Source organism: Mycteria americana, chromosome 1, assembly GCF_035582795.1.
Source record: "Mycteria americana isolate JAX WOST 10 ecotype Jacksonville Zoo and Gardens chromosome 1, USCA_MyAme_1.0, whole genome shotgun sequence".
Lineage (NCBI taxonomy): Eukaryota > Metazoa > Chordata > Aves > Ciconiiformes > Ciconiidae > Mycteria > Mycteria americana.
In genome coordinates, this window is record NC_134365.1 from 215,898,598 (window position 1) to 215,916,082 (window position 17,485).

Here is a 17,485-nt window from a genome sequence, read left to right on the forward strand (position 1 = left end):
AATACACCTACCGAGAGTGAGCGTGGCAAGTATGAATAGATAACACCCGTCTGTGCTTTCCTATTCAAAAGTTTCCCAGAACAGCAATCCATTTAATGTCCTTTCGGTCCCTGAAACAGACACGGCACTAAGTGCTGAATCACAGAATCACAGAATCATATAGGTTGGAAAAGACCTTTAAGATCATCGAGTCCAACCATAAACCTAACACTGCCAAAACCACCACTACACCATGTCCCTAAGCACCTCATCCAAACGTCCTTTAAATACCTCCAGGGATGGCGACTCAACCACTTCCCTGGGCAGCCTGTTCCAATGCTTGATAACCCTCTCGGTGAAGAAAAATTTCCTAATATCCAGTCTAAAACATCCAGTCTGAAACATGCTTCCTCCTGTGGATTGAGAAAGATTGGTACTAGCAAGGGCCACCACCGCCTTAGAAAAGTGATTGTCAATCATGTTCCCCATTTTGATACCCTCAGCTCTAGCAGCTTTATCAGGAGCCTTGTGCAAGCTGGCATCGCCTTGTTTTCTGTGGTCCCATGAATGTCAAATCTCACGTTCGCTTGAAGGAAGAAGTAGAAAAGAGGTCTTGGTGGTTGTGGAGTAAAGCCTGAAAATATCACTGCAGTGTTTCTTAAAGGCAGATCATAGAAGCAGACAATAACAACCTGAGCTATTTTATAGATTATTTTGATGCCTTTTGTGCAAGTCTCATAAGCTTTTTAACTCTGAGGGCCAGCACTACCGTGCATGACTAGCACTGGATTTTTGAGGTGTTGCACGATCCTGACTTTTCCTCTGACATCTATAATTGTTCTTCAACACCTACTTTGGTGCAGGCTCCATCTCCAGCCCAGGACTGTGTTGCGGGTCTCCTGCTTTTCTCACCGTTTATTCTGCTGTTCACACATCTATCCCCCAGTCCTGACCCACCTCCATCCCTCTAGTCTCAAATTTCCTTCTGTCGCCATTTAAAGGGTTTCTCCTTTAACACAACATGCCTAAACAAATTCCTTGTCTTTCCATTAATAGCCTCTACATTCTTCTCTCTATATGGTCAACGGCATAATTATTCTTCTCAGGATTAAAGCCTACAAATGGGGGCACTTTTTTATCATTATTCTTAGTTGACATGCATGGCTACATCTATCAAAATCTTTCCCATTTTTCATTCTTAGCGTTTTCCTTTTGTGACAGGGGCATGTTTCAACATCCCATCATTACTCCTATGATAGGCTCCTCTGTGGTTTCTTTCATATCTAAACTATCCTGAAATTTAACCATTGCCCTAAGTGCAGGGGAGTTTCAGTCACAGCTCACAGCTTTGTAGACACCAAAGCCTATCAAAGACATCCATAGGAAACCAAGATCTTGACTTGCTTCATGCTTACTAAACTGAATGTTTGAATTTTTCAATGGCTCTTCTATTTGTTAATAGATCTGTACATCCTAAAATAATTAAAGCAAAGGGGGACTTGCTTTGGCTCTGTTAAATGGCTATATTTTCAGTCCTCCTTATATACCCTATCTGTCCTATAGCACTCCAGTAACATGGAAAATGTAACTAGATTCCTGGAAGTTTGGATACTAATATAACACTATTGAGTTATACTGCCACTTAATTTATACAGACTTTTAATAGAAAAGTAATATGTGATTGCAGAAGAATAACCTGACTTCCTTTTTGACTTGGTTTAAAAGACATCATCACTCTTTTAAAATGGATTGTTATAACAGGGCTTATTTAAAAGTGAGCTGAATGAGGTAAAGAGTCTAAAAAATCCCTCTTACTAAAACCACAAAACTATATCCTAAGTCTCTAAATACAGGTTGTGGCACAGATGACCAGTAAATTCTGTAATCCTTACAGTGATGTTTACTACAGCAATTTTTAAGACAGGCGGTTTTATAACATCCACATTTTGCAGTAATGGTACAATACCATAAAAAAAAAAAAAAGAAGAAGGTGATGCAGATATTAGTTGAAAATATGCCATTTTAAAATTCAGGCCAAGTCACACAAGCATGAGAAAAAAACATAAGACATGGTTTCAAAGTCCTCAGGAAATACGTCATCCACCGCAGACTGGATTTATCCGAATTTTAGAAAAACCTATTGAGATTAGTTTTTACCTAATACTGCATAAGATGATTACAGCTATTTGTGGCACTTTAATTCCTGCTAGAAACAAAATGATGTTTTATAGAGATGTATCTACCAAAAAAAAAAAAAGCAACCCTGACATAAACCTCTCTCATCCCTTCTCATTCCGCAGAACAGCCTTCTAAGCTGTAAAATCATGCACTTTTCTTAATGAAATGAAGGCTAGACAAATATATAACAGAGGTTTTTAGAAATAAATTGTACTAAACTATGTATTGTATTACAAAAACTGATTAAGTTTCATAAAGAACTGCAAAACAAATGTTTGGTTGTTTTGACATATCCAGATGACTGTTATTACTCTCTTTCATAGTTTTCCTTCTTTATCTCTGCACAATGCCTCCAAGACGCCCCATTACGAGACAATCCCAACAAACGAGGCATTTGGATTTCCGCAGGTTTCATTTCCTCTTCCTTGCAGGGTTTTAAAAAAATAAACACTCATGTCACAACAACATGTGCTACAATTTGAGAGGACCCTGTGATTTTAATATCATCCAGCTACGGATGACCCTACAAAAAGCAAAAATCCTTACGAGCTCGTAATAACAACAGCACCATAACTCCTCACCGCGCGTAGAAGGATTGGTACAATCCTTTTGGTGAAAATAACTTGGAATTAACTGAAGAGTAATGTCAATATCTAAATATGAGTTCTTCCCCTTGCACGCTCCTTCTGAAGAGTTTCTCCACCTCCCTCCTCTCAGGGCTGGATTTTCAAAGCATTGTGTTTGGGCCACTGAAGTGCAATGGGACTCCAGAGACAGCAGCTCCACGCGTCGCTTTGAAAATGTGCCTCTTAGCAACTAACTCACTCAGCTGTAACTGAACACAGCGACTCTAGCAACAAGTCCAGCAACAAGAACAGCCCGAAGGGAGAAGGAGATGCTTTTGAACCCAAATTAAAATGTAAAAGGACAATCCATCAATAATCCTTCTGTAAATCACTTACAGATCTTTTACTTCAATATTTGTAGTCACTCCTTGCATGTGTAGAATATATATATATGAAAACTATTGAATCCTCATTTTTCTCATGTTACTCCCTTGTTCAGTAGTCAATAGTTAGTATTTATGAAACACATTGAAGATAAAAACAATCACGCGTGCATTGAGAGCCCAAGTTCAAACACAGCTGGTTGAACCACAATCACACAAGCATAAATTTGAGAACAAAAGGAACTAGACAACACTTAAACTTAGGTGCTCAGATTTGAAAAGTGCCTCTAACTATATTTATTCTTCTTCATCAGTTCAAGATATACTCAATTTAAAGAAATCCTACAGATTTTTAAAGCATTTTGGAAGTTAACGAGAATTGAACACACACTTAAAGGACAGGGATGGTTACAACAGCTGAATGTATTCATAAAGGAATGAAATTCTACTGAAGCTGTAGGACCTACAAAAAACTGAATTTGGCACATAAAATTATGTTAACTTTATGCCTGGTAGGAACGTGCACTTCTGCATCCAGGTTAATGATTCTGTACAAAAATCACATTTTTCATTAGTAGTTACAGCCTAAATATTCAAAAGGTCAATCAATTCTGAATAAAACCAGTGTTTGACAGTTGTAAAGGAGATCAAGTTTTGGAAGTGATGAACACTCGGACTCAAAATTAAGTCTAATTAAGATTTGGCACTCAAAAATGGATGCTTTCAAGACCATTAGGCATTCTGCAAATATAAAAGACAAAGGGACATTAGCAGTACAGAACTTTAAAAGAGCCCAGAAACTCTGCCTTACGTATTGCTTTCTATGGCGGTCTGATTTATAGGTGAATGGAAGAAACTATGACGGGAAGCTAAAACAGATGTCTTGGAAGTGGGGTTTTTTGAAATACTGATTATGCAAGGCCCTTATTATTGATTGTGTAATAACATCATCTACCACACTTAAAATACTAATGAGAGGTCACTCTTTTGTATTATTCCAGAACCTAGACCAACCAAATAGAAAACCAAATGTAATAATGAGAGACTTTAAACATGTCTTGTGATTCCCAAATCTCTTTTATAAAAAGAAGCATTAAGAACAAGAAACAGACATCCAAAGGCCTACAAATTAAAATGCTATCTAACTTCCAGCACACCACACTCCTCAATCTGTTATCGTGGCAATCACAAGATTTCATTTATTCTTTGGATTCAACTTTAATGTAGCTATAATCACTTTTTCATTTCTGGCATATGTAATACATCAACAAATACTGCAGTGTAGCCACACACGAAGCACACATGTTGTTAGAACACTTTGAAGGATTACTTCAAAGTACTGCAGAAGTAAATGTACAGCTAATGTCACTTCTGTGACTTATGTATTTCTTCAGCACATACTTCTGTATCCACAGTTATCTTCATAAAAATAACAGAAACGTCCTATCTTTTTTCATTCTTTAGTTCAAATCTATTTATAACTATTTGGTAAATACCATTCAATTATGAATCTATTTCCTTTTTTAAAGAATACACAGCAATTAAAAATTATGTAGGGTTTATAAAATAAAGCTAATCACTTTAAAGAAGCTGAGGGAAATTACAAGTAAAATAGCATTGACACAAATTACTTCCATTTGCAGGAAATGTTAAGAGACTGGTAACATACATTTTTCATAAATGCAACAGAAATTACTGAAACTCTTCCTGGACCTCCATCGTCTTCACAGTAATAGTGCAGTATTGATGTGCTTCTACTTTTATGATATATAATCAAAATTCTTCCCTAGCTGCTACTGATTGTAGCTCGGTACCAATGAGCACAATTGGTACTCTGGCTTCAAACAACCATGACTTGAAGGTACGTGTGCTTCCACAAACATCGTTTGTGTTAAGAAATGTGCCCTCCAGACTAGTTCTGCACAAAATGTACAGATGTTTGTGAAGGAATAAAACACCAAGGGCCCAAAGCAATGTGAGCAAGAGGGCAGAGGGAGGTAGAGCAAGGGTGATGCACAGTTACTGTCACCACTTCCCATGACTGGCAGCACAGGAGTGGCACAAGGGACAACGGAGATGTTACAGCACACCTTGAAATGACCTTGAAAACATTATATATAATAACTTATGGAGGTTATTTTATATAAAGCTCCAAAACACTAAGTGCTCGATTTTGACAAATACCATCATTTACAAGGTGAAACGGGGACCTTCAAGTAAATGGAAGAAAGACTGAGCAATCCGCCAGCACGTCTATTTGAACACTGCGACATCGCATGGATGGGAACATTCTGCCAAAGTTTCACTGTGTCCTTGAGCATTTTTCTTGACTCATTTCTGAGTTTCTTTGGCTGACACTTTTCACAAAAACATAATGCGAAAGACACAAAGATTTTAGACGCTACTTGGTGCCAGTGAAATCAATGAAACTTTGGCCATTTACCTGCGTGGAAATGGCTTCATCTTCAACTTTGCATAAACAGTTATATCCTACTCTGGTTCAGTACCTTCCATTAAACAAAGGAAAGCAGCAAGGTTTAGGAATAAGCATTCAATGCCTCATCTTGCATGAGTTTTTTGTTACTCTTTTTTTCACTATAAATAAGAAAATACCTTTGAAATATCAGGACAATGAGTTTCCCCACAGAGAACGTCGAAGGATCATCTCAACGTGCTGTTCCATTGTAAACACAAATTAAATAGTGACCAATAAAAAAAGTTACTAGGTCTGGCCTAGCTCTGGCCTTCAAGAGCATACATCTAGCATTAAATTTTAGTACCTACCTAGAAGTGCCTGAAACAAGCTGCTCTTAAAGATGCCCATCACCTTTCTGATGGCTTTTTTCAGTTGTTGCTCTTCTGGTTTCCTTAGCTTTTTACAATATTCTTCCAGCAGCACTAAAGCTCGGTCAGTATCTGAAAATGAACAAGAACAAAAAAAAAGGTCTTTTATTGGCTTTGGAAAGTATTTAAATGCTCAAATATTAACTCCACATTCCTAAAGGTATTGTTCACACATGTAAGGAACATTTACAACAAATGTTGTTGCATTCTGTTGTTAGCAGTATGCCGTGAGCAACATAGGCAAAATGGAGAGATTAACCCAATACCAAAGAAAGGAAGATTACTGTGTGTCTGAGATCTCCCTGCAAAGGGAAAATGATCTTTTGAATGGCTTCTACAACAAGTGTTCAACTTTCATTTATCCCAAACCAGCTGGAAGCTATGGGGTTTGGACCAAATTACAATTTGCAGAAGCTACAAAATTATAGACAATAACCATTATGGATACCCGTGCAGGAAAACTGGCCTTAAAACATATCCAGAGAAGACATAAAAGTGTTTGCTTGGCATGTACAGCACTCAGTTCTCTGTTCTCTGAATAGCAAATGTGTATGTGAAAGGCAGGTGTCCAAGAGGGTGGTTGGGTTTTTTTCTGTTCTCTCACTACATAAAATTGCTATCTACCTCGTTGGTAAAAATGAGACTTTAAGAGCAGACTTCCATTCATGTGTTGGCTCAAATGTAGCAATCCAGCCTTTCTGTAAGAGTCCAGAGAAAAAGAGCTCTCTGTTTCTTCTACTGCTATTATCTTTGTGTAGTCATTTGCCAAGAGCATGAGTGACATATAAAATTGTATGAAATCCAAACATCACCATCTTACATATAAGAAAACAAAGGAAAATGGAGAATCAGCCTTCATCTTTCCTTCTCCCCATCCGAACTAGCTCACATAAATGTCCACACGCATACGTATATGACACTGAGATATCTGCACACACTTTTGTAATTATATTGCCACCAAGTTTGCAATAAGATTACCAAACAGTAAAAAAAAATACAAACTAATAATTATAGTGAAACAAGTGTCTCAACCTCGATCTCTTACAGTAGAGTTCAATGCAAGCGTCATTACCAGGAGAGGTTCAGACTCTTTAGTTAGATTAAACTCAATGAAGTATTGTAAAAAGGCTTGGAAAGGCAAAACAGACTGCTTTTATCATTCTTTTTTCTAAATAACTGAAAGAAAACTTCTTTTTCACTATATAAAAATTAATCATCTTTGTTCATCCAAGGGTCTTGAACTTGATCCCTGTAGGGTGGGCCTTGTGGTGTGACAATTAGATGAGCTCACAGTAGGCGCAGAGACACAACTTGTATTCTGCAAGTTGATAACATTCTCAAATTAAAAAGGGGAAATATTTAATCAATGATTAATGTTTGAGAAGATGCAATTTCTTTTCTTTCTCCTCACAGAAATTCTGGCTGGTCACAAGCATTTTATCAGAGAAATGAAAACCATAATGAATAAAAAGGAATGGTATTTAAATGTGTATATATATGCACACACATATATAAAAATATATGTATATATCACATATATATGAAGACTAGGGAGCATTTCATAGCTGTGTAGACATTTATACAATGAAGGAGCTCACAGTTCTCTGCTGCAATTCCACCTTGAGGGGGTCTCCAGGAGGAAGCCCTTCTTTCTATGAGAGCTGTCCCTGGGGCAGGTTAAGGGTTAGGCAATTGCCTGTTTTCACCTAAAGCCAGTAGTGCGCTTAGGACCCACTTACAACCTACAGAGAGAGAGATCAGCTCTTTTAAAGGCCAGGTCACAACACCTGGGCTGGGCTCCCACCACAGATCACCCAAACCAAAAGCACAGCCTCGAAACAAAGTTCTGGATCCAAGTGGGATATGGTTGGGGTATTCCCAATAAACGGTTGGAAATACAGAACGTGCGACGTGAGCTCAGCTTCTTCTGCGTTGAAAAAGCCAATCACATCATACCTTTCACTGACCTCATGACTGTGTCTGACTCGCCTGTGATGCCTGTGCTTTCGTCTATATACTGAGAGTTCTGGTTTCCTTCCACAAAATAATTAATAGCTTAAAGCATGGGATGGAATCAGGCATTCACCTTCCCCCCAGTACAGACAGGCATATGCAATGACTATATGATTCTTTATATTAAACTGAAGCAGCAGAGAGTGGTGGAAAACCACTGCAAAGTACCTGGTACTGAGGACACTTTTCAGGAGTGGACTGTCTGAGAAACCAGGAAAATGGGATTTGAATGCCTGCCTCCCTTTGGGCTCCACCCAAGAGGCACTCTACCACTCCTTCTTTCTTAAGTCACTTGGTGAAGCATGCTCACATCCCCTCCTTCATTAATCATTCCTTCCCTAAAGTCTATGGTTCTTATTTTAAAAAACAGCTACAAAATGTAGCAACCTTTGGGGGTATGAGCAGAGCTTTTATTTTCACTTAAATTATTGTCTTTCCGTTCATCAGGATGAAGAAAGCCTACTTCGGTTGACCCCAAACCAAATCCTACACTCTACAAACTGAACAACCAGCAACAGAGCACAGTTCCAGTGTTAACTCTAAATCCTGGCTAAATCCCAGATCAAGTAATTATCTTCCTCCCTAATTTTCCTCTCTAGCTTTAATGGGACACATTAATTTTCACTCCCTCCCTAAGCTTTTGCATGGAGTTGCAGCTTTTCCCCGCACAATTGCACTTGGTAGCAGTATTTCTAGTATTCCAAATAACCTGTGATGTGTTGCACGTGCTGGGAGATCCAGTCACCCCTGGGATGCCCTGGTTTTGCTGACAGCCACCATTGATATTCTGGTATCAACTGGAAACACATCTTGACCAAGAGAATTTTAGCATGTCAGGAAGAGGGCTGTGTCACCACTGCTACTGGAGCACTCCTGAAAAACCAAGGGGCTTATGGAGACTCTTTGAATATCCAGTTATTTTGGCACTAGATTAGGCTTTCAAAAAGCAACTTTCAGCCTTTTTATTGAACTTGACTGATTATAAATTACTCGGGACCGGATCTTCATATGGATTTGTAGAGTATTCAGCATGATGGGGCATAATCCTGTTCAGCACTGCCACACAACATCCATACCTCTGCATAACAATCAAACAGCTATATGAATAATACAATAATATGGTATGTCTAAAGAATACGAAGTACTCCCTCCAAGATGATAACCATCTTCAACTCCCAGTTATACCCAAAGCAGATGAGGACATCCAGTACTTTGCCTTTTGGGGCTGTCTGACAGCTACAAAGTTTAAATAATATTCGGCTGCAAGAACTGACTGCCTGGACTACAGCACAATAGTCAAATAGGAACCATATTCCTTGCCACCCAAATACAACCAAAGTTTCCGAAGCTGAATTCCCACACATTCTTCTCATCAAGAAGAATGGCAGACTAGTGGTTTTCATGAAGGACTGGATCACTGTATGTATGGGATGACAATATCCACTGGAGCACGCAATTCATATTTAGCAGCCAAAATAAGTCCTGTACCTTACAGTCAGAGTGTATCATAAATGCAACCAAGAAATCTTTGTTCTATAGTACCACTATTCTTCAGTGCCTACACCAAAACCAAATTCAAGCAAGACCACAAATCTACTGAACAGACAATTTAATATTCCAAGTTGTGGGCCTCCATGTTGATCCTGAGTAGGTTCTTTGTCTGCTAACAAAAGACCACGGAAAAGTCAGTATCACCTGTGCCCCATGGGGTCTACTGGATGTAGTTCTAGTTTTTCTTACCGTTTCTTTGCATATTATGACACTATTTTTAAATTGATCCTATTGGCTTTGAAAGATGACTTTGACAAGAACCATTCAGAAGACACAGTCCTACAAAAACTCACATATATTCCAGACAGTATCTGCATTACTGTTTTGTTTAAATAAATCATACTCAAAACATCTTAATACAATAATGAGAAAAATTTATTTAAAGACAAAACAGAGTTTATGGTCCTATGGTATCTTGTCCAAGAGATTATCAATTAACCCAAGCTAACTAACAATTCTGTAGATTTTATTGCTTTATCACTCCATAATTTTTTAACCGGTTCATAATTGTTTGTGGTTTATGTTACTGATCAGGGAATGGGCAATTGTTACAATACAGCAAATCAGAAATATGTGATACTGAAAGAAAATTGTAGATCAGTAACTTTGCTTACTGAATTTCTTTGGAAAACTTTTTCCTCCCTCAAACAATCTAAAGTTTTATCACACACGAAATGATTTAATTTGTCTTCTACAGAATGAGTCTCTGCCTAATGTAATGTGTTGATCTATATAAGAATGAAAAAAAGGCAAATCCTTTCCTTTGAGTTATTATTCTAGATGGAATCATTAGAGAATAATCCACACTTTATAGTCCTCACACTTTATAGACACACTTTTACATAATGTAGATTTTTAAAGCTCCATAAGTAGACAGTTATACTATAGAGCCAAAAAATCTGTTGGGGCAATGCTTATACATCTGATGAAACAAGTAATAAAATTACATAGAAAATGCATTGTTAATACAACCCAAGTTATATTTTATCAAAACGTAGCTTCAGTATAACTTACAGAGAAAAAGTTTTCCAGGGATACTGTCAACAAGAAATGAAGCCATACATACAAGCAGGTACAGAGTAATGTGTATTATATATCAGGAGACCTGAACTTCTCACCAATAAACAATTGTTTCCGAAAGCATTGTCCTTAAAATGTAAGCTAAACATATGAAAGACTAAATGTCACAATTACACATATTTAAAAGCAAGAAAGGAAATTCTGCAATTACTTTGTTTTACCATCTACTTTGAGAAAATGATGTCAAAATCAATTCTACCTTAGCTACTTCTCAGGATCCATATCCAAGATGTGGATGCCACTTGCAATACTAACCAGTACCTTAAAGCAGAAGGATTCCCTTCCTCTTCGGTTTATTTCTGGGTCTTTGCCATGCTCTCATTTTTTGCAAGCACATTTTAGAATCACTGAAACTCCATATAGGCAAGGAGACACAGAAAAAATTGAGCTTCAGTTTTTTCAGTAAAAGTGTAACAGGTGGGCACTCTGCTTTTCATTACATGAATATGTTTAGGTGACTGGAAATCTTATGGGAGTTACGTACACAAAAACTGAGTTACGTGCTTACATGGTGCAGGTGCACGGTGCTTGTGAGGACACCCATGCAACTGCCGAATGAGTAAAGAAAAGCACATAAATTCTGTGAAATCAGAATGTCATTTTTTTAAGTACACTTTACACTGGTCTAAACAACTACGCAGCTGCAGCACTACAGAGGAACAAGCTCCATGGTGTCCTCTGAAATACCTGTACATTAGGTTGACCCTGTAGACCCAATGCTCAACTATTTACTTGAGGAAAATATAAACACCCCCGGGAGCTGTGCCTGCTTGAAGGCAGCAGGATTGGATTTCACTTACACACCATTTGAGTTCGTCTAACTATACTTGGTGCGGCACTTGAAGTATAGTACCAGGAGAGTTGAAGCACTGCAGCTCTGCTGGTATGGAAACAGCTGTGTTGATTAAAAAGTCTTTGATATGGACGGTGCATTCATATGGGACAGAGGATGACACAGGCATGCCCACACATGGCAGTTCACACAACATGATGTCTATGGGAACAGCTATAGGATACAGGAAACAGTTTTCCTAAATATCTCCCAGATGTTATTCAAAGCATTTATCCTTTAGATGAACTAAAGAGATTAGATCTGAAGATAATTTAGGAATATCTATGAATTTAAATAATTAAATTGGAAAAGATTTGACTAACATGATTAACTGAAAATATACGAGAAAGATAAAACCGATTCAAAACCAGTCTCCAAGAAGCTCTATTTTCGAAGCTCCTCAAACCAGGGTATGTTGAACGATGATGACTCAAAACAAAGAAACAGATGACGGAAGCACCACATAATTCAGACAGATGCTGTTACGTACCTATTTTCAAGCCTTTAGAGCTCCTTCTGGTCACAATAAAGCCATACAGGCAAAACTCTATATGGACTCATACACAATACTGGCAGGACCAAACACTGGTTTTACAGACAAATTGCTATGCTTTGAACACCCACAAGTCTGCTGAGAGCTGCTGCTGCCTTCCATAGGGGTATGATCCTGTCACCCAGCTCCTGCTACGAAGCAAGATAGCTCAGAAGATGGAGAGGAAAAAAGCAAATACGATTCCAAACTCATCAGGAGCTGGAAACTTCTGCCTGGCACACACAAGAAATCACAGTCAGGTGGTTAACAGTGCCCTGCACCAGCACAAGGCAGTATCAGGCAGCCGCTGCCTCTCAGGGAACCCCAGATTTGCTCAGAAGCCTACAACAGCCTGTTGGTAAGTTTAGGATCATATTTGTATTTCTTTCCTCCCATTGGCATCAGAGTTTGTGAACGAAAAGAATTTGGGGGTGCAAGAGTATGGAAAAATGATGACTTAAAATAAACGAAAATATTGTTTCATCAGTGACGAGTGTTTAACATTAGTTGAGCTCTAACCCTGAATTGATAAGACTAAGGGGTTTTTTACTGCAATTTCTCTTTTTTTTTTCTAATTGTATCTGCCCCCTTTCCTAAGAGAGATCTTGATTATTTTCTGACTTGAGAAGTCTGTAGCATAGGTGACTTTTAAAAAAAAAACACGCCAACACATTTCAGGAGACCCTTTCCAGCTTTTGGACAACCAGAACTGGGAAAATGTAGGGCACTGAAGCTGGAAAAGGCATGAAGAATGGGGGAGGAAAAATGCAGCAGCCAAAATAGAAGTGAGAAATCAGAGCACTGGGAAAGAGAGCAAAGAAGTTTTCTCAGTGAACTTTGATAACTTCAGAAGAAAAGGATCTCCAAAACTACTTTTACTTTTGGAGAGTTCAAACCTTCGTTTAGACAACCATTGACAAAAGAGCCAGAGGTCTGAGCAAACACTGTTCCCCACCTCAATTATTTTAAGATCTCTTGATTTGATCCTCTGCTCTGGAAAGCTCAAAACATTAAAATGAGTTGTTATAGTTCAATGGGAGGGGATGCAATATTTTGTAAGACATTTCCAGGCAACTTGCCCCAGCACTGATCCAAGCCGAAGCCATCAGTAACTCATTACCTTTCTTAATCTTCACACACAACAGCAAACACAAAGGAATAAATCCTGTTAGTACGCAATGCTCCATACACACACCTGGGCTTTAAAACCCCTATATGAGACTGTATTTTAAAATCTTAAGTTTCTAAACTGGAGGTGTAAGCCAGTTAAATTTTAGAAAGAAACACAAGAAACAGTGCACTAAGATGGCTGAGAAAAACACAAGCTGTAGGCTCCAATGCTTCAGAAGGCTTGAGAACTATTAAACAAATGACAATCATAAAATATACACATACAAACATAAATATGAGACGCAAATTAATCTAGCAGATTGCACAGAGGGAAAGCAGACGGGGAATATGTAGCCCTGTACAAACCAGAAAGCTCTCAGCATCTAGGCCCTTCGTATCTGCAATAGGACTTTAATGAACTATCAAGAAAAGGCAACATATGGGTTATGCAACCTTGAGGAAACATAAGGCATTACGTATGTGACAAATACTATCACCCAGTGTGATGAGCAATCACAACAAACAAGCAAAAGGGTTAAAAATAACAGCTCCTGAGAGTACGCATGACACGTAAACCCATCTTCTGTCCTGCTAGGGAGAACAAGCGGGTAGAAAAAGGGGGGTTTAATCATTTAAGGGATTAGCAGGCAGGCTTATTTCTGGGGTTTCAGCTTTTAGGAACCAGATCAGCATACAGAGGAGACTGACACATGGTCTGTGAAGATTAACCTTGGGCCAGTGGAGACACTCTTTCAAGGAATGATCTTTAAAGTTAAGGTTGCACTCTGAGTTGCCCTTGCTCTCCGTTAACTGTAAAAAGAAGTGCAACCTCCCCAAACTAACCGTAGCCTTGGTGAATTCTCTGCACAGCCTGCTTTCCTGCAAAACACAAATTTAGGAACAGTTTAGTTGTGAAGTGCTGTTATTCTAGACCTTGATGCTGTTAGCAGACAAGAAATGGGCCAGATATTCTGTGAGAAGAACCGCTATGCAAGTACCACAGCAAATTTCACAGAACAAGGCAATAGTGTACGGTCAGGTATATTAAGGGGAAACCAGGCATCCAAGTGTGAAGGGAAACTGGACCAGAGTAAGGAGGACGGGCAGCTCTGCACTGAATGGTGTTAACATGCCGTTGCACAAATAGCCACTGCAAAAGGCAGCAATTGAACGGCAGAAGTTGCACATCAGCCTCTTGTTCCAGAATCTTGATTTGTGCAGATGATGCAACGAACAGGGCTAAATGTTTTGCAAGACAGATTGCTTTGAAGGGCATGAGTTATGCTATGATTTGTCAGCTGAATTCTCTGAGAAACAGAAATTACAGACACATAGAGCCTGGAGGAGCCTTATTAGGTTTTCAGTTTACCTCCCTGCTGTGCAGAAGGACCCAGACTTACATCCGCCCCATTGGTGCCTGTCTAACTGCACTGGTAACCTCCTACAAAGGCCACAAGACCCCTCACCATGTGACTTCCGTGCTGGAAGGTTCTAGTGTGTTTTTTCTACTATATAATTTCCATCTTTTTTGTTATAAATCAAGACAACTACTTGTTGTCCTCCAGATGTTGACGCGGAAAGCAAACCGCCATTATACCCTTTATAGCCTCTTCTATATTGTGTGACTTGTCAGGTCCCTCCCCTACTCAGTCTCCTGCTTCCCAGGCTGAACAGTTCCAGCCCCTGCAACTTTTGTACATGGTTTACATTTCCAAAGCCTCTTATTTTCTTTTCTGGAATTAAATTTATCTTAAAGCACAATCTCTAAACTCTGGCTGAAGACCCAGTAACGCCGCAGAACAGAGACTAGTGGATGAAGCTGGACAGAAGTAACGTCAGCTTTAGGAAACATCAAACACACACAAATGACCAGGGAAGCAATGATAATAAAAGCGTGCTTGGGGTTTTTTTTTTGCTTAAGAATCAGACTTTTTGTCTAATTTACTATAAGGAAAACTGGCTCCTTAAGAAAAAATTCAATTATCAATGATGATTAGCTGCAATGTAAGTTTGTTGTCTAAGTATCTTCACACTTGATTTTACGACATGTAACCATACTTCTATTCTGTTAGACTGCTACTTTTACGCATTTTTTAGGTTTAAATATATTCCTTTAAACGTTACTAGCTAACTGTACTTACCCAAGGAACAGGATAACTCTATAAAGATCAGTTAGTGACTGGCTCAGCATAAAATCACAAACTTTTCTCCAGCATTTCTGCTTATCAGAAAGCATCTTGAAAACCAAGCTGCATTCCTGCTTTAGTGCCCCGAGACGGGAATATCTGACCCCTGCAATCCCACAGGTATCCCTCCTCTACACACCCCTTCCTGTAAACTACAATTAAATCTTGAAAAAATACTTAGTATTTAGTGTATAATCTGTTCGTTTTATGTATCATGCTTTACCATAATAAAGAAGAGTCCACTTATTTCTTATCGGTGGCTCACTCTGGGACCTGGATTCTTCCTACCACAACACTTCTCTTCAGGGACCACAGAAGGGCTTTCACAACTGCTGATATCAGCTGCTAATCCCACCGGGGCCAATCCTTTTTTTCAGTGAGCTCTTTTTTCCCAGACACGTTGAAGGTAACGCTGGGCCTGCTCGTTAGTGATCCTTTCTCAAATTTCTTGACCTGGCTACACAGATTGTTCATGTCTTGGATCCTGGAGTGAGCAGGTTCTGGGGCCCTGAGACTCCTTCTAAAACTACAGAAACCCTGCAAATGTCAGTAGCTTCACCTGAACTTCTTGTTTCTGCCTTTCAAATGTCACAATGTTAAAATCTAGGTGTACAAATGCTAATATTAAATCAGCAATGCAAATATGAAGGCAGAATGAAAAATGAAGCCACAACCCCCCAAAATTATGTAGCACCAAATGAAAACCTCTTATTTATGCTGCAGAATAAATGTAAATTGACATCTTAACAGTGTAAAATTATTAGAGCCCTGCATTGAAGAGCTAATTCTATGTAATGCACAAAACTAGTGGAAGTTGATGTATAGTTACAAGAGTAAAAGCCAGAAGTTATACACTTATTACAGCTGTTGTGTATTTTTTTTTTACTTTAAGAGAACATTCAACATCAAAATTATCCTAAATGTGAAAAACGGAATGAGACAGAAAGCTAACAAAAAGATGTCTGTTCCAGAATAAATAACTTCCAAACTCATACAAAAGAAGTATTATTTCACATGAAAGAAAAAAACGTGGAATTAAGAAAATTCAGATCTAATTCAGTAACACTGACATCTTTCTAGAGATGCAAAAAAATAAAATGGAATGAGACTAAACCACCTTTATTTATTTATTACCAAAATACGCATTATGGTCTTACATTTTCTCACATTCACTTTAGAACTTTTCATTTAAGAACCTTTGTATCAGACTAGAGTCTCTGAGTTGATAAACAAAGCACATGCCTCCAGGCAACACCAGAAAATGAATTCTATATTTTGGACATTAAACAATTGAATCTGTAGATCTGCAAAGTTTGGTTTGGGGTTTGTTTGTGGTGTTTTGGTTTGTTTTTTTTTTAAAAGCACAGCTCAGCAGGCATCCATCTGCAACGCAGTATTATTGTAGTGCACAACACCTAGGACTGAATTGGAAAGTGACTTGAATTATTCCACTACAGCATAATGCGATACACGCCATACAGCCAGGGGAGAAAAGAGCATTGTAAAACATAAAGTATCGGTTTCTGTTTGTAAAACCATAAATTGTCCAGCTTCCCTCTTTCCAGGAAACTCTACATGATTCATTTCCCTGATAAATGAGTTTTGAAGGAAACATTGACATCTTCATCCCAAAAGTGAAGACAGACTTAAGGACATTTGCACTAACTTGTCCTGACAAAGAGTTTAATGCCACAAAAAGCTCCTCTGGACCACAGCCGTTAAAAAGCAAATGGTTTCTTCACCTATTTTGTATGTTGGTTACTACTGTCATCACCCATTAGGTCAAGGTAGCTTCGCTGGCTATTTCTGGGATGAATGTGGCAAGAGAAAACATGATCTTTATTTTTATAAAGATGTTGTTTGGCACTGTTTTAATCTACAGTAAACGCAAGAAGATCCCATAGTGAAACAGAACTTAAAATATTTGTTAGAAGCAATAACCTGGTATGACCTGACCAAAATAAGCAAATTGGAGTAAGGCAGATTTTTCTCATTTTGCTGAAGCAGGGACTGCAAAATCATCTTTTATCACATTTGGCCACTAGTTACAAATGCAGCCTCTTCTCCATGGTCACCCTCTGACATCTAACTTGGCCATCTGGAACAAATTCAGAAGAAAATAAGAGAGGATAAGAAGGGAAAAGATATGCTTATAATGCAAGACACCATTACTTCTACTGAGTGCAATATGCATTTAACAGGAATGAAGGAGAGGATGCACAGCTGCCTCT

General features: G+C 38.5%; 1 protein-coding gene across 6 annotated transcripts in view; it reads right to left on the bottom strand.

The window, feature by feature from the left end:
• The window catches only part of LOC142404407 (disks large homolog 1-like), a 63,230-nt gene that overhangs the window by 38,589 nt on the left and 7,156 nt on the right, over nt 1–17,485 (bottom strand). For 5 of the 6 annotated variants that reach the window (XR_012773849.1, XM_075491190.1, XM_075491189.1 and 2 more), the window contains one exon: nt 5,891–6,022. Coding sequence is in view for 4 of the 6 variants with exons in the window: in XM_075491190.1 (XP_075347305.1) it covers nt 5,891–6,022 (132 nt within the window). In the remaining 2 variants the exon portion in view is untranslated. Of the gene's footprint in view, nt 1–5,890; nt 6,023–16,298; nt 17,353–17,485 lie in introns of those variants that run through there. The other variant, XR_012773850.1, reaches the window with a different exon arrangement.